At 45.5% G+C, this 23,712-nt stretch overlaps 1 protein-coding gene across 4 annotated transcripts in view; it reads right to left on the bottom strand.

The window, feature by feature from the left end:
- The window catches only part of DPYSL2 (dihydropyrimidinase like 2), a 129,530-nt gene that overhangs the window by 13,166 nt on the left and 92,652 nt on the right, over positions 1–23,712 (bottom strand). For all 4 annotated transcript variants that reach the window (XM_077152846.1, XM_077152848.1, XM_077152849.1 and 1 more), the window contains exons 4-10: positions 19,409–19,573; positions 17,609–17,670; positions 16,980–17,060; positions 16,366–16,434; positions 9,729–9,849; positions 1,803–1,959; positions 1,198–1,339 (exon numbers count right to left, since the gene is read on the bottom strand). In XM_077152846.1, the coding sequence (XP_077008961.1) occupies positions 1,198–1,339; positions 1,803–1,959; positions 9,729–9,849; positions 16,366–16,434; positions 16,980–17,060; positions 17,609–17,670; positions 19,409–19,573 (797 nt within the window). The remainder of the gene's footprint in view (positions 1–1,197; positions 1,340–1,802; positions 1,960–9,728; positions 9,850–16,365; positions 16,435–16,979; positions 17,061–17,608; positions 17,671–19,408; positions 19,574–23,712) is intronic.

Here is a 23,712-nt window from a genome sequence, read left to right as displayed (position 1 = left end):
ATTTAGATAACCCTCTCAAAATCCAGTAGAAAAACAGTCAAAGGAAAAGGAAAAGAGCAGGCCTTTAGAGAAGGGGGGAAAAATGGCCAAAAAGCATATGAAAAAATATTCAGTCTAATCAGTAAATGAAGAAATTGAATGAAAAATAGTGAGACGCAAAATTCACCTAGCAAACCAGCAAAGTTTTTGGTTTTCTTTTTAATGTTGATACCATTTTAGATCAGGTGAAGGAAACAAGAATGCCATACATTAAAAATATACACACCCTCTGACCCAGCAATTGCCACTTCTAGAAATTTCTTCTAAGGATATAATTAAGGACGTGTCCAAAGATGTTTCTACAAAAATATTCATCCCAGTAAAAAATAAGAAACAACATAAATGTTCATTCAACTAACAACTTACAAATCAATGAAGAGTTCAGCAGTAAGAAAGAAAAGTCTGGATTAAAAAGCAAAATTTTCAAGTACATTTAAGGATGTGGAGAATTTTTCATGCTGTATTAAGTTTTTTAAAAGCAGGCTACAGAGTAGCGTTATGATGCTAATGTTACTGACACACTCACACATATCATACACACATGCATTGACACACTGGTAAAATAGTAGGAAGACAGGCTTTAAAATGTAAAATGCAATCAATTCTGAAACCTGGTATTATGAGTGACTTATTGACTGCCTTATTCTTTTTTGCAGTAAGAATGCATTGTTTACATAATCTAAAAGTTAACTGAGAAACAAAAACTCTATTCTGTTATGTTTTAAGACATTGAAAAAGCTCAAAGACTCCTTAAAGGCCAGTATAGGCTCAAACAGGCCTAACAGAGGCCTCGTGGGTTGTAAACACTAAGTCTAGAGGCCCTAAAAGACAGTTTTCAGGAAACTGAGTCAATATCCAAGAGTAGAAAAGGGTTCACTGAGAAAGTCCCCAGGTGACTGAGGAAGCCTTTTCCTGACCAACCCAGAGAATCCTATTTTGAAGACTCCATGTTTTTCTGTCTCTATTGTTCCACTGATGATAATATGAACTACTCATAGAACATTTAGGAGGAAATTACCCAGAAGGAGTTATTTGGATTCCTAAACCTAAGGAATATTATCACAAGTTCCAGCTTCTAGAATTTCCTCAACTGTATCCCAGGGCCCAGGAGGAAGGGGGAAGCTGAGGCCATCGATGAATGGGGCCAGGGCTCCTTACCACCGCCTTGTCCCAGATGACCGACAGCCGCTCCTCGGTGCCGTTGGTGCCCTCGGGGATCAGGGTGAAGTTATCCTTTCCTACAGCTTTCTGGGCAGTGTTGAAAGTGCAGTGGGCACTGCCGGTGACCTGGAGATCTCCACTGGAAGGAAAACACATGCCTGGCCTTTAACACAGCTTTGACTTCAAATCACCCTTGAATGCATTTTTTGAATGGGCCAGCTCACTAAAAAAGCATCTTGAAATAGCCCCTCCTCCCCTCAGGAAATAGGCAATTTGAGCAACTGTTTACGCGGTGTTGACGCTTCCTTACAACACTATGTATCTAAATCCATACTGTGAGGTATTTTATGGGTGACACTGCTCCGGAACAGAGTCCTTTTGATGCCTCCTGAATCGCCTTTGATTGACTTCCAAGGGGTCCTGGTAGGTATCTGGAATTCCCTCCCATAATGATGCTAAGAGTGAGAATTCCAGGTTCTCACCCAGTGATCTGAGCCTGGTGAATGGGAGTCTTGTCTTCTGGAAAGCCTGATTCCAGCCACATTCTTAAACTACAGAGGAAAGACTGAGAACTGAGAGCGCCACAAGTCACCGGTACTCACCAGGACAGCAGGGAGTTGAGAAAGTCTGGAGTGGTTGGATCCGGGCTCAAGGGCGGGGAGGTGACAAAGGCTGCAGCCTTGGCCCAGTTCTTACTCCAGTAGTGGGAACCATCGGTCCCCAAGCTGGCCGTGATGGGCTCGCCGTATACCACCGTTCCTGAGAAGCAAAACAAGCCAGGTGTCGGGATCACACACGGAGGAAGGAAGGATACCTGCCTTGCTGAGAACATACCAGCTGCCAGCAGAATACCAGGTACGCTCACCATTCCTTCAAAGAAGACATGACCCTTGTCTCCCAGGTGAACAAATCGTAGCTTGAGGAGATCAAACAGCTCAGCTGAAGTCATCAATAGAATGTGTGTGTTCCAAAAGATTTCACTTTTGGCCTTTGCTCCAAACACTCTCCCTAGGAGATCCCAAACTTTCTAAAGATTTCCATCCCCTATACTGTCGAATCCCAAATCTGTCATCTCTGGCTTGGACTGTCTTCAAGTCCCCAGGCCCAAGTGCCTTCGAGACTCACTTTTGGATGATCCATGGTACCTCAGACCTCACCTTGCAGTCCACCAAACACTGCTCTGCTCTGCCCCCATTTCCCAGCTCCGCTCACAGTGTCTAGTTCTGGCTAAGGGCTGTGAGTGGAAATCACACGTGCTGCTACCAGGCTGAAGCATTTGAAAGCAAGGGCATGGTTCTCTAGATGTGTCCAAAAGACAGGCTGAATCTCTGAGTCACCACTAGAAGGAAGCTGCCCTTGTGAACCACCAAATTCGCAGTAGTCTTTGTAACAACAAGAAAATAAACTATTTTACTAGTTAAAGTACCAAGATTTCAGAATTTCAGAGCCTGGGCTGACTTAAAATTAAGACAATATCCAGGAGTGAACTTGCCAATGCTCTGATGCCCCAAACCAGGACCTCTTCTCTATCCACTCAGGTGCAAAGCCAAAAAGCTGTGACTCATTTATATGCAACTAATCCCAATTCTTTCATACTTTAATACATTCTTTCCTTTCCATTCACACACACTCTGCCTTAAATCAGGTCCTCTTAGCTCATTCCAACAGAGCCTTCCATTCAACTTTACATTTATTTTTGGTTTCTTAACCATTTCTCCACCTCTCCATTCACACTCCATGACACTTCCAGATGGATCTGGCTAAACCACAGCTTTCCATGCCATTCTATTCCGTAAGATCCTCCAAAAGAGCCTTTCTGCCTTCAAGGATAAAAAAGAAATTCCTCATCAAATGACCTAATACTGATCCTCTCTTTAACACCATCCAAAATGCAACTCAGTATCACCCCATATATCTGGAAATCCCATCCCCACTACCAGCAATCACCTGTTTTGAGTATTTTTTTGATATCCTGAAGATAATGAATCTGCCCACATTATAGCAGGCATTCAATCCATGTGTTAAATTGAATACATGGTCTAATGATCAATTAATTAAAAGTATCAGAACTGGGATCTGAATCCTTACAGCTACCGAGAATTCATCTCTCCTTATCTATTCCCATCACAGAGCCACCCCCACCCTCCCCGCCCCACCCCCAGCCAGCCAGACAGTTCCTTTTCTCTAAACACAGGGCCCTCAAAGACCAAACACTTCTGTCAGGAATGCATTTCCCTTCCTCTCCACAGCCTTCTCGAAGGCCTTATCACTCGATAAATATATCCCAACACCCTCTTTGCCGCAGTCTGCCACTCGGACAGCTGGCTCCCCAGAGCTGCCCCCTCCTGCCTCAGGAATTTCACAAAGAAGTCGCTGTGCGGCCGGCCGGGGAGTACTGCAGGGCAGGCAGGCAGTTGACTTCAGGAAATCGATTAACAATCCTCAAGCACGAGGAGGCTCCAGGAGCAGGGGAAGCCTCACCCAGAAGGAAGACCCAAGGAGAAAAGGGGGGAAAAAAAGGCCAGTGCTCAGAATTGCCTGGACAGGCCCCCTGGGTCCCTGACCTCTAAACCTCCCCACCAGAATTTGGTCAAAGAAGCCAGCTGGGTGGCTGCACAAACCGCTGCAGCTCATCCCAGGGTGAAAAAAAACAGCGCCTAATGAGAAGGCCTTGGCGGCTGCACAAGGACATTTCTGAAATGCAAATGGCTAAGCAGGCCCTCTGCTCCCTGCTCTCAGTTTGAGCATCACTCCACAGCTGTGTTCAGCACAGCTCTTCCCACCCAGCCAGGTCCAGAGCCCCTGTGGCTCCCGTCTGGGGCAGCACAAAGGTGAGGTCTGTGCAACTCATTAAGAAAACAAAGGACACACACTTTAAAGACGTCCTGGTTTGGGCTACAGGAAAAAAGTTGAAAAGAGAACTGCTTGGAGAAAAAGAATGGCCTGACATCTTTGAAAATGGTTGGACAGAGGCACCAAGATAGAAACATTTAAATGATTTTCCTCTTACTAGATACTGCTCATCCTCTCCCTCTCCTTGGATCCACCCTCCAGTCCTGCCTTTGGGAAACTGAGTACAAGGAGAGGCTTTTAGGAATGCCTCCGAGTGTGGCTGCTGTTTACTGTGGACTTTGGAAACTCGGGGCTCCACCTCTCTCAGAAATAAAACACTCAACTGGTGTGTGTATGTGTGCGAGAGAGAGAGAGAGAGAGAGAGAGGTCGCTGTCTCTGTGGTACTCACCTCATCACAAGAGAATGAACTTGGCCTTCAGCTTCTGGGAAACCCAGAGCTGGGTCAGGGCCATTGCAAGGCCTTTTCTGAGCAGAACCCGCCTCCTTAGACCAAGGCGGAGGCCGCGTTTCTGGACCTGGGCCAGGCTAAGATGGCGGAGCAGGGAGGAGGTGGGTACCGGGAAGAAGTGGGTACCGGGAGAAGGAAGGAGCTGGGACTGGGGGAGGGGGGGGGCCCTAAACCTGCACATCTCTACTCTGCTCTGTTGAAGTGGGATCACTGCCTGGTTTTCCGTTCATTGGCTTTGGTTTATTTCCTTCCACGCTGAAAGACAGGGCAAGAGTTAACTTGTCATACATCAGGCCCCTACTTCGGGGAGAGGGTGAGTAGACACTTGGCAGGGGACTCTGTCACCCATTACCAATGACTGGGCTTCTCACTCCATTTCATGAGCACAGTACCTGCGAGGCTGTGGATGAGCTGCTGGACAGCTGTCAAGCCACAAACACTATTTAACCACATGACAGAAATAATTACCACTAATAATAACAAACCATGAGACAGGCTTAATTGACCTTTCTGCATTTCTCTAAAGACGCTGTTGATGCTTTCTTGGCTGCCATTAGACCTTCATGATTTTCTTCTCCGGGGAAAGTCTACACTGAAGGCTATAACCCCAAGCCAGCCTGTGCCAGGCTCCCTAGTAAAGCCAGGAACTGCAGGGGACTTGGGGGACCATGTTTATTCACAAGAGACCTGGAGCCAAGTACATTCATGATGTACCTCCCCGAAATGGACAGCTGGGTTTAGAAATGTTTCACAGGTCCTGGGCTCTGACAGCTAGAGTAAAGCTATTTCCCATGAATAAGCAGGAGGACAATCCAAAGCAGGAACAACTGAAAATCATTTATATGTATCTCTGAGTGCAGCCACAAACGCACAGTGGAAAAACAACTGGGGGACACACACACACACACACACACACACCGCTTTTCCTCTCCTCTCAGAGGACTCATGCCAGGGTCCAACCTGGGGACCCATCCATGGAAGACCCTCTCATGGAGAAGTGAGATTTTATGACATTCACAACCCAGCTCTCTCGCCACTCTCAATCCCGTCTCTGGGGACAGGACTGTCATGTTGTGGATTCGCTTGATGGTAAAGATTCATCCCCAAATTGGGGTGGTCCAATGGACCACATAACCACGTGGTTCTCACTGTGTCGTATCATTCCTGCTGACCCACAGGGCATAGGAAGTCTTGTCTTGAACTTGGACTTGTGAAGATTTAATGTCCCTTGACAGCCAAAACTATTCTGAACCTTTCTCTATTTGAGTTATGGGATTGAAGGACAAGGAAGAGGAAGGAGAAGGGCATCTGCCAGATGAGGTCATCAGGCACTGCCTATGCCACCATTCACAAGGGAAGACACTGGCATCCATGCTGGATTCCATGTGCTCAAAACCAGTGCCAGGGAACCCATTCTAGAAGAGATACCCCTGCAGGGAACCCATCCTAGAGGAGATGTCCCAGCAGGGAACCCATTCTAGAGGAGATGTCCCAGCAGGGAACCCATTCTAGAGGAGATATCCCCGCACTGGACCTTCAGTGGGAAGTATGCTGGCCAAGAGTCTGGAATCATGGTTTCTATTTTCCACTGGCTGAATGATCATGAGTAAGGCGATCAATTTCTGCATTTCAGTTTTGCTTCCATAAAATGAGCCTATCAAAGTACTTTCCAAGGGTAACAATTGCCTGTGTACCTGGTCCTGGCTGTCTCTTCACTTTCTTATCTAAAAATGGAATTAATGGGATGCTATCCTTTTGAACGGCACACAATGAAGGAGATGCCATGTACAACAATGTCTGTTGAGAAATGGAGCATGCAGCTTTTTTGGGTTGAGTAGGCATGAGAAAACAGTCCTCATTTCTGCTTTATCCAACTCTCATGTCCTCACTTTTCTCTTATATGCTCACTTGCATAAACATTTCCTACCCTACGTGCAGGACCAGTGTGTCTTTGGGTGGGGAGGTCCAGAAGAACCGTTATTCTCCTGCCACTGATATGATGGGATTCTTGAACTGCGCACAGCTGCAGAGAAATTTTGAGCCCTCAATGCAACGTGACCCCTCTGAGACAGGCGGGGTGGGTACCTGGAAGCAGTGGCTCCCTCCTCTGTGCTCTGACTGCACTTTACTTGTGTCTCTTTTATAGCATTTGCCATTATAACTTTCTGCTCATGTGTCTTTCCCCTACTAGTGAGGGAACTAACAGAGGGCTGGGACCATCTCTTCTTCCTGGCACGCAGGCCTAAAATAGTCAGTAAAAGTGTGTAGAATGAATAAAGATACTCTCCATTCAACAGATGAAGAAACTATGCTGCAGAAAGTTGACAGGGCCTCACGTTTTCCTACAGGGGCCAAAAGAACCCTTGGAGGGAAGAAAAATAATCCTTAGCAGAAAAATCCTTGCCCTAGGTCAGCAGGTATCTATGCTCTGCTTTTCTAACCAGACCTTCATTCTTTAATCATAATAGTCATTGCATATTTCTTTACATGTACCATCTCATTTAAACATCATCATAACCCTAGGAGGTGAGTAGCTGTTACTTGACTCACCTTGAAGATGGAAAAATGAAACCCAGAGATGCTGAGGGATGTGCCCAACATCACATGGCGGGCACACAATGGAGTGAGAAATTGATCTAGGCAGTTTGAACCCAGACAACAAACCTTTAATACAACCTTCTCTTGTTTTCCTTCTTGGTTGTTTGGAAATTCCTGCTTCTATATCCCTCGAGACCATGCCAGAGGAAATGCTCCAATTTCTATCAGGTTTTTTGAGGAACAAAACCCAACAGATGCAGACAAGGAGATGACTACTGGCATTTTCCATATTAAACTAATCTCAACCCATGAATACGTCAGTCAGATGTTAACTCGGATATCCAGGCTTGGGCACTGGCCTGGGAGTTAGACGACTCGGGATCAAACCCAGTTCCATCATTTGCTAAGTTTGAGCTTCAGTTTACTCATCTATAATGTATGTGATTTCTGAATATATAATGTTAAATAAAATACAAAAAACTCCTGCCCAGACTACCTCACAACATTTTTATGAAGTTTATACAACGTGTGAAAGAGACTAAAGAGCCTAAAATATAAATCAGGATCTCTCATTATTGCTAATGAGCACCTAAATGCACCAGAAATTTCTTCCTGACAGCTCAGATTCATCTAAAGCTAAGGCTTTCAAGGACCAAAGGGTGACAGTTTGAATACAATAGACACCTTGGAATCCAGTGTGGGCAGAGCTGGACTCAACACCCCAAAGAACCAGCTGAAGCTGTGTCCTCGCTGGGGCTCAAATCCCACCCAGCACCACAAATACACACACAGGATCAAAGGTTATCCAGACAATGGAGACACACCCGAAACCAAGCCACAGAGCACTGCGGCAGGACTGGACTTTGTCAACAACACGTGCCCGCTCCTCATCCTCAGATGAGAAGAGGCTTCAGCATTGCTGGTATGGCTGACACAGAGCCAGGTTCACGGCCAGCTCTGCAACTCCACCTGCCTTGTGCTTAGCTCTGCTAAGAGGCTGATCTCCTCCAGCCCTCAGAAAACAAGGTCGCAATCTAAACTGACATGTTTGTATCTGAGTACAGCATGGCTGGTAAAAGAAATAAAATAAACTGCCACCTTTTTTCCCCTTTTCAGGCACGATGCCAACTTTCCGAATGCAATGGGGAAGCAGCAGCCATGGAACCAGGGTTAGAGCTGAGTCCCATACACGACAGGCCATACTGTAGCTATGTGCCTCGGTGATAAAGAAAGGGTCACTCACTCAGTAACTGCTCACGATGTCTCCTAGAAAAACAACTCAAAGCTGATTCTGAGTAGGTTACGTTACTTTAGATAACTTGTTTATTTGAAAAAAGCAATTCCCTCAACTGCCAGGAGAGGGCAGGTTTCCAAGAAAACAGCAATACAGCCACCATTTCATGTAGTGCGTAAGGACAGAGGCTCCAGGAGAGCTCCAAAGAAAAGGGCCAGGAATTGCTGGGTGTGTCTGAAAGCCATCATCTCTTGGGACAACTTGAGTCAGTGGTCACAAAGCAATTTGTTCCAGGCTTTCCTCCAAATCACCCAGCTTACCCACGGAGATCAGATCCACAGAGATCTAGAAATGGAGTCACAGAGGCCAAACTGCCTCTATGTCAGAGAAAGAATGACACAGAGAGTGACAAACAGACAGAGAATGCAACAGAGACAGAGAAAGCCAGAAAGACACAGAGACAGAGACCAAGAGAAAACAAAGACAGAAGTCAAGAGAAAGACGAGAAATGGAGAATCAGAAATAAAGAGAGAAAGAAAGACAGAGGAATACAAAGAAAAAGAAGGGGGGGAATGTGATGGGAAGAAAGGGAGAGAGGGAAAGCTGGATGACCCTTTTATAATGTTCACATCAGGTCAGGCTAAGTAATAACCACACCAGGGTCGATTCTATCCTATCAGGCTTTCTGTCTGTGAAGCCACACCTTCAAACATAAACTATGTTATGTGAAAAGGCAAAGTCATATGGTAAACAGCAGATGACAACAGGGCTCTGCTCCATCCATAATGCAGAAGGTGCCCCATGGAACATCCTCAGGAAAAAGCATTGGAAAGCGCACTTAGGAGATTAGTTTCCAATCATCTTCTCAATGGACTCCCTAAATACCAGAAAATCCATCCTCAGCCCAGACAGTATTTACAGGGAGTAACTGGAGCACCAGGAGAACCGAACATGATGGGGTCTGGGGAAAACTCCCCCACCCCACCCATCCCAGCCCATCCCACTCCAGCCCACCCCCACATAGGGGGCTCTCTTAATTGCCCTGGCGGAAATCCCTACCAGCCATGGAAGGGAAAAGCATTTTGCAATACAAAGCTCCCCAGGACTCCGTGGCAGATGGAAACTGACGTAATCTGTGTATGTGTCTAGTTTATTTAGACTGCATCAAATTAAATCCAACTTCTCTCCAGAAGGGAGCTGGGAGGGAAGGGTTTTTGCCCACCCACTCTCCGCCGCGCGCGGCTTTAAATAGACACTACCAAGGCCATGGCATGGAACAAAGAGAGGAAACTGGAGCTCTCTGCCTGGCTTCACTGTAATTAGGTTAATGCTGGAACATGATCAAAGTGGCCCACTTGGCGTGAGACTTTGGAAAAGGAACTGTCTCTGGTGAGGGACCCTTCCTTTCCTCCCTCTCCAAACCTGTCCGTGGTCAGACATGAAGTAGCACTTACCCTTTTTCCGGGCCTGGGCGATGACTTCAGCGGCACTCTTGCTCATCACCTTAGTGATGTACAGGGGGCAGTTGGTTTGGTTGGCAATGGTGATCGAACGGTTCACGGCTTCGGCCTCGACCTACAAAAAAGCATCTGAACGTGAGAACTCAGCCCATCCCATGAGCCCTTTCCTTTATCCTAAACCCACGCAGAGAGGCTGAGATGGGTGGGAACCTACAGTGCACTGCTGTGTCCAGTTTCCACCCTGAGTGCCACTGAGGGGGGAGATGCGACTTGCCAAATGTCAAATGATGGGGAAACTCCTTCCCGACCCACTCACGGGTAAGCAGGTACCCCAAGGCAGTGGTTCCCTAAGTGCAGTCAGCAGACCTGTACCATCAGCACCAGCCTACAATCTGCTAGGAAGGCAAGATCGGTGGAATCGGTAACTCTGGAGGTGGGACCCAGCAATCTGGGCTTGAATAACTCTAGGGGATTTCTATGCCTGTTAAGGTTTGAGAACCACTGTACATGGAACCTGACTGCTCTCAATTCAATGCACACATTCCACTTACATGATCTTGAGTCAAGACATGCAGTGATGTTATTTGGGGGCTGGGCTGTCAGATGGCCACGAATGCAGCCAGCATCATCCAGAGACCAATGCAGCCCCACAGGGCCCCAAGGAGTGGTGCAGACAGCATCTGCATAGACCAAAGGCCATCTGTGTGCGTGACATGATGGCCGGCCAGCCTACCACAGGCTGGCACGCCCTCCGGCAGGAGACGGGAAGGCTGCTCTAATAATCTGGGTCTTCAAACTTGAGATTTCAGTGGCGGGTTTTCCAACACCTCAAGGGATTACTGTTAAAGACTTAACAGGTAAGGTCTTACAGAGGAATCGGCAACGGATGTTTTTCATGACCAACTGAAACAACACTATTAAACTGTGGAGCCATGGGTCTCAAAAAGTTGACTGCTATTTGCAGAGACCAAAAAAAAAAGATTAGCAATTACCAGGGGAGAGGGAAAGGGGGAGTTTTTGCTTAATAGGTACGGAATTTTTGTTTGGGGTTACAAAAAATTCTTGGTAATGGATGAGGGTGATGGTGGCACACTGAATATGTAATTAATGCCACTGAATCGTACACATTAAAATGGGAAATTCTGTGTTATATATATATGTTACCACAATAAAAGAGAGGAGAGAAAGACAGAGAGAGAGACAGAGATGGAGACAGAGAGAGAGAAGTCATTGGCTCCCTCCCCTAAATGCTGGGCTTGAACTCTTGGAGAGGAGGGGCTGGATCTTTACTGTGTCTGCCATGCCCCATCTTCACAGTTTCCAAACAGTGCCTGGTACAACACAGGTGCTCAAAAATATTTATTGAGCAAATAAATGACTTCATTTTATGTTAATGATATAAAAAGCCAGACTGCTCCAGAAAGAGTGGTTACTTTTCCAAGAAATAACTGAGCTCCTAACTGAATTAACTTCAGGAACCAAGCTTACAGGGGCTTGGCCCAGAGCTCAAGTTCGTAATTGCATTAACTGATCACCTAATTTAATAAAATGAAGACAACTTTATTCACATTTGGCCTTTCAGGCATCAAGTACATAAAAGAGAGAGGTCAAGAAATCCAAAGGCAAATCAAATGGCTCTTTAAAAAGCTCATTAAACATCCAAATGTTTTTAATTCCTTGAATAACTGAAGGATAAGCACCCCCCCCCCCCCCCCCCCCCCACCGCCGGCTCCAGTTACAACAGCAGTGCCTCTCACCCAACAGCTCAGAAGAGGGAGTTCCTACCACTTTGGTCACTTGTGACCACAATCACAGAGTGACGTGGGAAAAGGAATCCAAAGCATCACTTCCCAGTTGTGCAGGGTGACTATATAACTTATTGCCCCAACTGGGACACTTCGGAAAGTAAAAAGAGGCACTGCTACCAATTGCATGGGAGCAAGTGGCATCGACCAGGACTGTCCCACACTAAATGGGATGTGCAACCTGACTAATTAGAGGGGAAAACTAGCAAAGTCCCAGTTCCACAGAAAGATTGCCTTATATTATAAAGATCGGCTTCAGCGGGAAGGACCCAGGCATTCGCCAGGATTCCCTCACTGATGTGAGGTCAGTAAGAACTCTGACCCTTCTTTGCTCCGACCCCTCAACGGGCCGCAAGCAAAAAGCAGAAGCAAAACTGAAATGTTTCACCTCACTGAAGAGGAGAACGTTAAAGCCACAGCTTTCCACCTTCCACCCAGACATGGTAGGATACACGTTTTTACTCTTCTGTGTTTATACATGTAGGGTCTGATAGGAAATATAACCTGTTCTACACACACAATGCATTTGAATAACATTGCTTCATAATTATCGTGAAAACATTATCATAGTCTAACAATAAAATCTCTCCACCTCCTTTGAGAGCTAGCAGGCATTTGGGCCGTCAGCTCATCCACCTTCCAATGAGGGGCCCGAGGTCCAGGGAGGGGAGTGACTTGTCCAGGGACCCACAGCAGTGCTGGCACACAGCACTCCCGCCTCACCTCTCTGCAGGCCACAGCCATGCCAAGCCTCAGGCCCAGTTCCAAAGTGCCCTTCTCTGTGAAGGCTTCCCGATTCCCCTCATCGTCAAGCCCCCTCTCTGTCTGAGATCAAGCCTCTCTCCCAGCTCCTACTGCACTCTACCCTACAGATTTACTTCCTCTCCACCTCTTCCTCCCCAACTGGCCAATAAATCCCTTTCAGAAAGGACCCCTCTCTAACTCATGCTGCTTTCCCCCACTGAGCCCGGAACTGCCTCAAACATATGTGCTCAGCCATTCTCTACAGACAGATGTTTTTAGATTTCTACAGTCTCTACCACCCTCCCTTTCAATCTTCTCAGCTGAAAACCAGGGAAATTCCTGTTGGGCAGTCTCCCCCCATGGGTTGGGAAGATAAGCTATAGAGGCAGGATCTTTTTTTGTTGTTGTTGTTAAGTACAATGTACAAAGCCAACCATCACGACAGTGATATAGAAATGGTGAAACCATCCAGGAATTCAGTGGTTGTGTATTCGTGACTTCTGTTTCCTAGGTCTTAACCCCCTAACTGGACCGTGATGCTCAAGCTCCCTCTGAATGGCTCTGTATTTTAGTCCCTTCATCACCCACATAGGCTTTAACACACAACGGATCTCTCGCGATGAATATAAAAATAATAACCAGTAGCTGAGGGAGAAAAGCGCTGGCTAGAGCTGCAGGCTTGGGTTCTAATCCTAGTGTCTCCTCACCTCACGGGGCTGTCACAGGATGAAGTTACTCAGGGGAAGCATCAAATAACAAGTGTCTGGCACACAGCAGGTGCACACTTTGCAAATCTGGCACACAGTAGGTACACACTTTGCAACACCTCTAAATTGGCTGAAAAACAGACAACTCTGGAAAGCAGATAAAGAAAGTCTGAAAAGCCGCGTCTCATGAGATAATCAGACTCTCCCAAGTTGTTAAGAGCTTCCCATATTGATGAGTTCCTTGATCAACCAGCCCCTGAAGGAACCTTTGTAATTAGCTGCTAGGGGATTCTGAAATTCTCAGTGCAACATATGCTAGAAGGGAAGTCTTCTATGCCTAACTGTGTAAAGATGGTTTCAATTTTTCTGGTCAAAATAGCAACCAGAACAACTTCCCTCTGATAGCTTTTTCCTTTCCAGCAAACCCAAGTGGGTTTGCTCTGTGTTTTTTAGCGTTTACAAGGATTTGGGGACACAGAGCAGATGGCAGGAGAGAGGAAAGCAAGCCCCAAGGAAGATTAAAAATTAAATGAGAGTGTGGCTCTTAGGAGCAGCTTCATAGCACCAGAATAAGCAGCTGTGAGCTTTTTCAGAAGGCAACATCTCCCATTCAATTGGAACAGAATGGGATTGGCTACCCAACCAACCATCTGAAGGAAGCCAAGAGAAAACTTTCTAATAAAATCCAACCCCAGGTGTGACCACCGGGTTTCATGGAGCCAGTCGGCTTTAAGCTGATAATCCGTGTGTGCAAGCAAATGCATGTATGTGCTACAGGGTGGCTGGGGAAGCACGCAAGACTGCATATCCCAGTTCAGTGATATGGGGTCACCACTTAACTTCATGTCGCCTTAGTTTCCTCCTATGAGAGATGGAAATAACCAAAGGTCTCAGCACAGCACAAATGCAGGCAGCAGCAGCACATGGAAGAGAAAGTAAATGGCATCTCCTGGACACAGCCTTGCAGTCTTTGCGAATGGTGCCCCCTGGCATTGTACGGAGGAGGTACTGTTATATCTACCTCCTGAGACTGTTCTAAAGCTTAAATGTGAAATATGAAGCACTATGTCTGTCACATGAGGAGTGCTCAATAATGGTTCGCTTTGAATGGGGTCTACAGGCAAAGAAACACAAAAAGGCCTGACCCCAAAAATGTTTCAAGACTGAACCCAGGACCAATTCCCTAAGAAGCCAGGGGGCCAAGGCCATCATGGCATTCACCACCCCCACCCTACTGTGACTGTGCTGGGGAAATCTGGTTCAGATGATCACCAAAGCCAGCCTTGAAGAGGAAGCAAAGCCACAGAAAGGAAGCCTTGGGATGTCCTTGGAAGTGGAATGGAACAGCCCCACTGGCTCTAGGGGTGAACAGGGTGACTGCATGTGTGTGTGTGCAGGTGTGAGCATGTGTGCACACATGCATGAAATCAGCCTCAGGTATCGTTTTGCGTCAGTGAGACCGTTTTCTTCTCTCTTTATAAACTGCCTCTCCAAATCACTGTCCCACAGCCAAAGTCACAGCACCAGGCCCTGTCAGCTAACACAGAGGGCTTTAATAAGGGACCTCCAATCTCCCTTGCCCTCTGCTGGCTGCGGCGCACCCCTTCAGCTTCTCAGCCTGCACCAGAAGGATGGATAGTTATAAAAGGACCTAGACCCCATGGCCTGGAGACGGAACAGCTAACACTGAAATCTGCCCTTCCTCTGGGGAAAGGTGCGTGTGTACGTGTGTGTGTGTCAGGGCCATAAGAAGCCTTGATCAAAGAAGTGTAAATTCCCAATGTTTGTAACACATTCCAGAGTAGCTTCCACCTTGTTTTTCTTCTGCCTCCTTCTTTAGATTCCTTCTCAGTTTCCAGCCTCATCCCTTCCCCCAAATTCTGAAGATAGGGTGCCACTGCACTCCCACCCAACCTATGATTCACGCAGAGCGGGCACCTTCCATTTTAAACTCTCTTAAGCCCATTTTTAATTGGGGGAGCAAACTCCTCTTCCATTCATTGGCCCAAACATAAACATTTCTTGTGCTCACAGGGGAGGTCTGAGTCCTGAAATGCGGAGGCCAATGTCTCATCCATACTCCCCTTGTCAATCATTCCCTTTGTGGTGGCTTGGAGCTATGCACCCCAGGAAAAACATGTCTTTAAACTTAATCCATTCCTGTGGGTGTGAACCCATTGTAAATAGGATCTTTTGATGATAATACTTCAGTTAAGGGGTGGCCCACCTCAATCAGGATGGGTCTTAATCCTGTTAATGGAGTCCTTCACAAGCTGAGCAAAATTCAGACAGACAGAGAGAAAAAACCATGGGAAGCAAGAAGGTGAAGGTCAACGGAACCCGGAAGAGAAGGGAGAGGCCACGAGAGGCCGCCATGTGCATTGTCATGTGATAGAGGAACCAAGGGTCACTTGCACCCAGCTCTCAGTCTTTGGAGAGAAAGCACCGCTTTGATGACACCTTGATATTGGACTTCTTCTAGCCTGAAAACCATGAGCGGTAAATTCCCACTGTTTAAGTCAACCCATTGTATGGCATTTCCTTTGACAGCCAAGAAACTAAAACACCCTTCAACCTGTTTCCAGAAGGAAAAATGCCCATTTTTAAGCGTATATTCACTTAAAACCTCTTTCAGTTCCTTGATGGTTTTATCTGCCCTTCTCTGCACCTCCCTGGATCATTCTCTTTGCTCAGAGCACCCATAATCTTCTTTTGTCATGTCTTCTTAAACTTTTGCTTTGGTCTTTCCTTAAGGTGCAAGAAAAGTATTTAAAGGCCCAATATTCTAATTAAAAAAAACACATTGTCCACCCTACATGATGCAAGCCCTCCCTTCTAACTTCCACTCCTCACCATGCAGGACAGCGGTTCTCAACCTCTGTCCAACAAACAAGGACCTCTTGCTATTAATTTTCCCTCTACAATTTTGGAAGAGTCTGTTCTCTACACTGTGCTTATTATGTAATAGTCCTATGCAGATTTATCGTGGAAAAACTTACCATTTCCATTACGCTTTTCAGATATTTAGAAGAGCGCTTAGGACCCCATTATTACGTTTTGGTGACTTAAAAGATTTTTGAGGCCCCAAGTCATGAACCATGAACCTAGGCTGTATGTGTCTACCCAAGCAAAAGGCAATGGAGAAGCCGAGCCAGAAAGATGAGCCTTCAGGATAAATGATCCAGAACTCAGTCTAACCCTCCATTTTGCCTGTGTAGACACACACATGTAGCGTGTGGCTTCTCAGAGGGACCAAAATCAGCATCTGAGAAGCCTCACGGTCAACAGGCAAAACAAAGGCTCTAGGTGGTTGTCAGGGCTGGTCAGCTACCCAGTAGACAAGGCTACAACATGTTCCACTCAACAGATGTTCACCTCCTCGGGCCGGCTCAGCACGTGTCCCTCAGGGCCGGTGATGCCCAAGTCCAAAATCCTCTGCTGCTCCTGAAAGGTGTAAAGAAAGCCAGGCTGTCAGAGAGAGCTGGACTTCAGACCCCAATTGCCAGAGACCTGGGTAAAAGTCACCCAGGCAGGATAAGTCAACCAGGAAAGATGGAAAAATGGTAGTGCTGACCACACGGCCGTACCACAGAGATACCTTGAAGGGAAATTTCATACCCCAGTTCCCAGCCCTGACTGAGCTGACACATCAACCACAGTCTCCCAAAAACATTCGTTGACTCACTATGAGGCTGAAAGCTCATGCATTCCCAGTCCTCAGCTACAATGTCAAATGTTTCAGTTACTAGAAAGTTCCATCCCAGAGACAGCGGCACTGCAGTAGTGAGAAGCGACAGATACCAGGCTCTGACGCTCTGCAGTAGAGTGAGGCACACGTGCTATGGCATTCACCTTCCCAGAGCCCAGCACGACAGCACCAAGCCCCTCTGGCTTCCCACCCTGCTAAGCTATGGAAGTTACTTCACTTCCTGGGGCCTGTCTTGTGCCCTACAGGCAAAGAAGAAACGATGGAGAGGAGAGCGGCGTACCTCTGCAATGATGTCGCCATTTTCTGCGTGAACTTGGGCGATGGCACCGATATCCCGGATCACGCTCAGGACTTCGTATATCTACGGGAGGGCGGGGAGGGGGTCAGAGGAAGGGACTGCATCTTCCTGTTCACAAGCACAATATCTCCCTGTTGGCAACCTTTCCGGGATGAGAAACGATACCCTTTGGCTGCTTCTATTAAGTCTGGCTCTTTTGATATGCCCTGAGGGCGATGTTTCTGCACACATCTGACAGAACTGGTCCTCCCGGTAATGAACAGATGCATCATAACCTAAGTAGACGTGAATTCGCTGTGAGAACTGCAACGGCCCTGGCTTGCTAAGGAGGCTCTGAGTACACTGCTTGGCTCAGTGTTCCAAGGCTCAGTGTTCCAAGGCTCAGATTCCAGAGTCTGGTGCAGCACTGGTATTTGGGGGGGGGGGGGGGGGGGGGGGTGCAGACTATTAGGTCCATATCCACACGGAAGGGTTAAGTCACATCAGCGACTTTATCCTGAGGTCATTTTCCTTGAAGAGAAGGGATTCTCTCCAATGGAGGCAGCTTTCCCAGACAGCAGCAGTGGCCTGACTATACCAAATGCCTCTTTAGGAGAGGTGACTTTTCTTACCTGGGAATCCGTGAGCTGGAAGCGATCTTTGAAAGCCATGTACACAAGGAAGGAATTTACCCCTAGAGGATAGACAAAAGAGTGAGCTTGAGAGGTGACTTAGGATAGATAAACCGAAACCAGATCATCTGGAAGGGGATAAGTAAGTTACAATAACATGCTTATGTGTGCAGATAGATTGACAGACAAAGATAGAGAGTGAATGATAAAGCAAATGGGACAAAATGTAAACAATTGGTGAACCTGAGAATAGGATACACAAGAGTTGTTTGTACTAGTCTTAAAATTTCCCTGTAAGTTTAAAACCGGATCAAAATTAACAGTTGCCATACACAAAAAAATGTCTGGTGGGACTTTAACCAAAAACCAAAATTGAAGTTTCTGTCAAAGAAGATTTGTAATAAATATCTTTCCTTTCTAAAGGACTGCCCTCCATATTGATTTTTAAGAAATTCTCTTTAATAAATGGTCCACTGAGGCAAAAAGCAGATGTTGCAATTGCCATCTTGGCATTTTAGAGTTCTTGTGTCCCAAGGCAAAAGACCAAACATCCCTGCCCTGGCATCCATCACAATCGTGAATAATTGTACTGACAATATCCCAGCCTTGGAGCATAAGAATCTGTCCAAGCTAAACGCTTCATGACATTTTGGCACCTTCACTCCTCTCCTAGCAACAGTTGCTATGGTAACCTTCCCACCTGACTTGGAGTAGACTCATTTTAAGTATTGAAAATTAAATCCATTTGACTCTGCGTATTCCCAAAAGTGAGAAAGGTCAAAGGTTACCTATTTTCTTTTATGTGGAACCTTTGTGCTGGACGGGCTCTTGGACAATATCTAGTCCAATATCCTTATGTCAAAGATTTTTTAAAAATTGAGACCTGTACAATGTAAGTGATTTGCCCAAGGTCACATAGCTAGTCTGTGGAAAAGCAGAGAAATAAACCCAAGTATCCACTCATTTTGGTAGGCTTTTTCCAGCCATATTGCACTGTGGAGGTGTCTAAAGATTTCCCTCCTGCCATTCTTCTCACGCCAGGTGGTGCTTCTGAGCCTAGAAGTCCCAGAACCCTAAAGCAATAGGTGTATCCCTGAGGGTTTAGAGCCAATGAGGCAAATACAGGACCCCAGGAATCCAGTCTGTAGCCGGGCTTGGAGTGACCCAGGAAGATATGGTTTGGCTCCACCACCTAAACTCCCAAGGTTCCTGTTGACAAAAGGATCCCAGAAGCACCCTGAGATAGTCAAACTTCCTCCTGCTAATCTTTCAAAATTTAGCCCTCGGAATCCTGCTCCCCAAAGCAGTCTAATGAGACTAAAAAGACTCCTCAGGTTGTCTCAGGTTTGAAGAGACCCAACACCCTCAAAATCTATCTTGGGCTCTTCCAGGTGTGCAGGGAGAGGCTGCCCTACACCCAACTCCTCCACCTGAGGCTGCCCTAAAAACGGCCTTAAACACCAAGAACCTCAGTGGGATAAGCATTTGTTAACTTTTGAGGGGAAATCACTGTTGCAGCTTCAACTCCCCAACCTGGATGGAGAACATCATTACCTCAAACCAATAACTTGCAAACAGTTATGTAAGAGCTGGTCATGTTCTTATATCACTTTAGTTACTCCATCAGATTGCGTCACCTCCAGGCAATATCAGCTGCAGCCCCTAGCCCTCTCTCTGTGCCAGGAGCAGGCAGGAGGTTGAGGCGTAGAGGGGATCTATAAACAATAGTATGTGCAAAGCTGGGCTGGTTTATGGACTGAAATGGAAACGTCCCAGAGGGGTTTGGGTCAGCACACTTACCATGGTCCTTCACCAGGGCTTCCATTTCCTCCTGGATGCCCTTATGCCACTCAGTGATGTCCACGTGCAGAGAATAGTCACAGCAAGACTTGCTGTCGGCCCATTCCCTCCACTGATCAAAGGCGGCCAGCAGGCTCGTTCCAGGCTCAGGAACAACGTGGTCAACTAGAAAAGAACAAACAAGTGGTGTCACCAACAGGAGCCTCAAGGGTCACCGGTCAGCAAATATTTTCTCATTTCAAACCTAAACAAGCCTTTATGGGTTCAAAATTGAGATGTGATCTCTGCAGCCAGCCTCGAAGAATCTGCATAAGCCACCTGACTGCCCAGGAGTGAGAAAGCAGAAAGAAGGAATTTGGCATTGGAGGATGGTGCCAGTGAAACCACGCTCGAACAGCCCAGATCTGATTTCTCAGTTCAAAATCCCTGAAAGCAAAAACCTTCAGAACATTTAGTGGACAATGAGTCCCCTATGGACAATGGCAGTGTCAGGTGGCTGGCCAAGGAAGCCAAACCCTTCTTCGTGTTGATAGCTGTTTGTAAGATGCCCTCACCAGACGGCAAGGAGCTTTAAGGTACTGGATCCAAGCCATACAGACCGGGCCCTTGAAAAGTTTCCCGGCATATCCACTCTCTCCTCACCACTCATATTTCAGCAGCATAATACTACTTTGTAGTTGAAGGGAGATCTTTCATCTTGAGAGTTGAAAGCATTTGAAAACTGGGGTTATTGTCATTTTATTATTGAATAGGTTGGTGTGGAGGACAGAAGAGAGGCTCTGGACTCAGATGGACCTGGATGTATTTCCTGGATCCACCAGTTCCTAGCAAAACACCTCTGAGTGAGTTATTTAATCTCCCCCATCTGAAGCTTCAGTACTGGTATAAAATAGGGGATTATATTACCTATACATACATTTGTTATAAGGATTAAATAAAACAGCATATCTATCAGCTTATATCCCAACCCCCCACCCAATCTCCTATTTTACTCCTCCAACCGCTTCTTTCCCCTTGCTCTTCAGATAAAGATCAAGGTCTATGACAGCCTGTCCGGAGTGGCCCTGGCCTACCTCTGTAACACCACCCTGTACATCTCTCACCCTTGCACTCTGCTCTCTAGCCATACAGGCTATCTTTCAGTGCCTACAGTATCAGCCTGTTCCCCGCTGTCACAGGGCCTTTGCACATGCTATCTCCCAGGTCTTGGAGAGCTTTAGTCTCCTTACCATGATGACAGGAGGTTTACCTAGAACTTATTACCTGTATTCTGCACAGACACTAAAATACAAACGGACTTTCCCAAGGTCAAATCAAACGTGTATAACAAAGAAGATAAAACTCAGGACGCTACGGCACCTAAAGCACTGACTCATTCTTCCTAAACGAAGTAACAGATTTTCTATACCCAGGTAAGTAATTCTGCGCTAAGAAAATGCCAGACACTGCTGATGAGCTCAGATTTCTGAAATGGATCAAAATTTGCAGATGCTGCTAAACTGTAATCAACTGAGCTTGGTTTTACATAACTCAAAAATAAGGTCATCGAAGCTGACTTTTCTTTGGACAAAATTTACTGTTTAATAAAGGTGTTTTTTAGTTTTTAAATGGATACATACATGCCCAGTATCTGTAATATAGAATGCTATCTGATGAAAGCAAAAATGATACACACTCTTACTGTTTTTTTTCTTTTGGATGGGCAGGCATCAGGAACGGAACCTGCATCTCTGGCATGGCAGGCGAGAATTCTGCCACTGAGCCACCATCGCACCACCCTGACATACACTTTTAATGTAAGCCTGTTCCATCTGTAATATGCTAACAAAGAAACTCTGATAAAACAATTCCAATTTGTTTTCTTAAATGGTGCCCCTTCCCCCAAAAAAGAAAATATAAAAACATCACTTGGTGGGAATCACAATGACAGCTTTGCCCCTAGCTTCATTCGTAGGCAACCAGAAAGATCTTTCTTAAACTTTTAAGCAGATCATATCAGTCCCTTGAGTATATCCTCAATAGCTGTCCACCGTCTTTACAGTAAAATTCAAACTCTGCCCCTTGGTCCTGCTGACTATGGTCCCTGCTGATATCTCCAATATCCTCTCTGCCCCTCGCCACCATCAGGACAGCCTGGTCTCTTATATCACTTCTTTGACCAAGAACTCCTTCCCCTCTCTGGGCCTTCGTACAAGCAGCTCTCTCTCTCTCTCTGGAAATCCATCCCCTGTGCTCTTTACCTGGGGATCTCCTTTTCATCTTGGCTATGGGACACCCCCCTAGTATCTCACCACCATGTGCAGTAATTTACTTATCGGTTAGACTAGTTACTGCCTGTCTCCCCTCTATCCCCCCAACCCCCAACTCCACCCCTAGAATGTAAACTCCCTCAGAGCAGGATTAAGTGCCCAGGATACAGCAAATGCTCAATGAATATTTTAAATAAATAAATGAACATTCCCTTCCAGGTCTCACATTCCACCATGTAAGATCAGGTCAAGCACCAATGGAGGTACATTCCTGGGAACCCAACTAGTGTTTCCTGTTCAACCCCATGGAACCACTATGTGCCTGAGGACACCTGCTTAGAAGATTCCTGCAAGAACCCCAGTGACAACTTCTTGCCAGACTGAAAGACCTTCCTTTTATTGGATGGCCTGGGATATGAAGGAAAACCTTTCTCAAAAAAAAAAAAAATCACAATTTTTCTGATGATACAAACAATTGTCTATAGGAGAAAATTTCAAAAACCGTAGAAACTTTCAGGTAAATTAATATCCCCTGTAATTCCATTAAACTGAAAAAAAAATCAATCTCATATTCTGGTTTATTTTCTCTAAGTTTTTTTTTTCCTATGTATTGTGTATTTTATTCTATTTATTTATTTATAGTTCACCTTCTTCCCCCAAAAGTTTTGAAAGTCATAGAGAATACAAGATTTTATAAACCACAAATAGAGCCAGAAAAAGAGGTCAAAGGAAAACAATGCTGGGACATGCAATGAAGCCAGGAATGAGCCTAGTATGTATAAATGAGTTAATTAACTAGCATAAAGTCTAACATCAGTTATAGTTGGTCTAAGTTAGGCTCTTTAGCCAAAGCAAAGAAGGAAACCTATTATGTTCAACATATCTATTTCCTTTGGGATAAAAAGCAAATTATCTCCTCAGAAGAAGCAAAAATACTCCTGATACTGAGCTCCGTGTGCTCACAGTAATCAGAGAAATGAGTTTCACAGGGCCCTGTTTTCTTAACATCTCTGGACACTGGCAAAGAAGCATTCCAAGGCATGGCTGGCCAAAGCAGCTCTGCCAGGTGAAACTGTTTCTGAACAGAAGTACAGCTCGCCCTTAAGTAAAGGGAGATCAGGGGAAGCAAGAATTGCCCAAAAGAAGTTTGAGTCTGTTCTAACAAAGAAAGAATAAACAAATTTTAATTTAAATCTAAAATTTTGCATTTACATTTTCATATCTTGCTTTTGCACTTAACATTGTATTATGGGCTTCCCCTACACCCATGCCACTCACTATTTGTGCAACATTCTTTCAATGCCTACGTGGTATCGTATCATATGAACCTGTTTAGTCATTCTTCAAATATCAGATATTAAAATTATTATGAGTTTCTTTTAATAATTTAATAATGTTGGAATGAATATCTTTGGAGAGATTTCTCACTAGGTCCGTGGATCCCTCTAAGTAGATTTGACTGAGTAAAAGAAAATTACTTTTTTCTTTTTTTTTTTTTTTTTGCATTGGCAGGCACCAGGAATCCAACCCAGGTCTCCGACATGGCAGGCAACAACTCCACCACCACTGCCCGCCCAAGAGCATTACTTTTTTAAGGTTTTTGATATGCAGCGCTAAGTTGTTTTCTAGAAAGTCCCACAAATTTGCATTTCTACCTTTCCGACATGAGAAAAACCATTTCACCATGTCCTCACCAACACGGAGGATACTCTATTTTTAATCTCTCCAAATTTGGCTGGTAAAGTGATGCTCAATTATCAATTTAATTTTGTTTCTTGCTTCCTACTGGAGGTGAAATGTTTTCATGTTTGTGGGCCATTCCTATTCCTTCTTTTTGTGAGCTGTCTGCTCAAATTCTTTGCTCACATTTTCTACTGAGATTTTTGTCCTTTTTCCTTCTTGGTTTGTATGAGAGCTTTAAATAGGTAGTATATTAAGCCTTTGGTAAACATTTTTGTTTAAAATATTTGACAATTTAGCCTTACCCTTTAATTTTACTGGCAATGCATCTGCCATATGGAAATTTAATTTTACATTGTTCAGATGATTCTTATC

The sequence above is a fragment of the Tamandua tetradactyla genome, chromosome 3, assembly GCF_023851605.1.
Source record: "Tamandua tetradactyla isolate mTamTet1 chromosome 3, mTamTet1.pri, whole genome shotgun sequence".
Taxonomy (NCBI): domain Eukaryota; kingdom Metazoa; phylum Chordata; class Mammalia; order Pilosa; family Myrmecophagidae; genus Tamandua; species Tamandua tetradactyla.
Note: the sequence above shows the minus strand (reverse complement) of the source record. Positions and strands in the feature narration are given on the sequence as shown.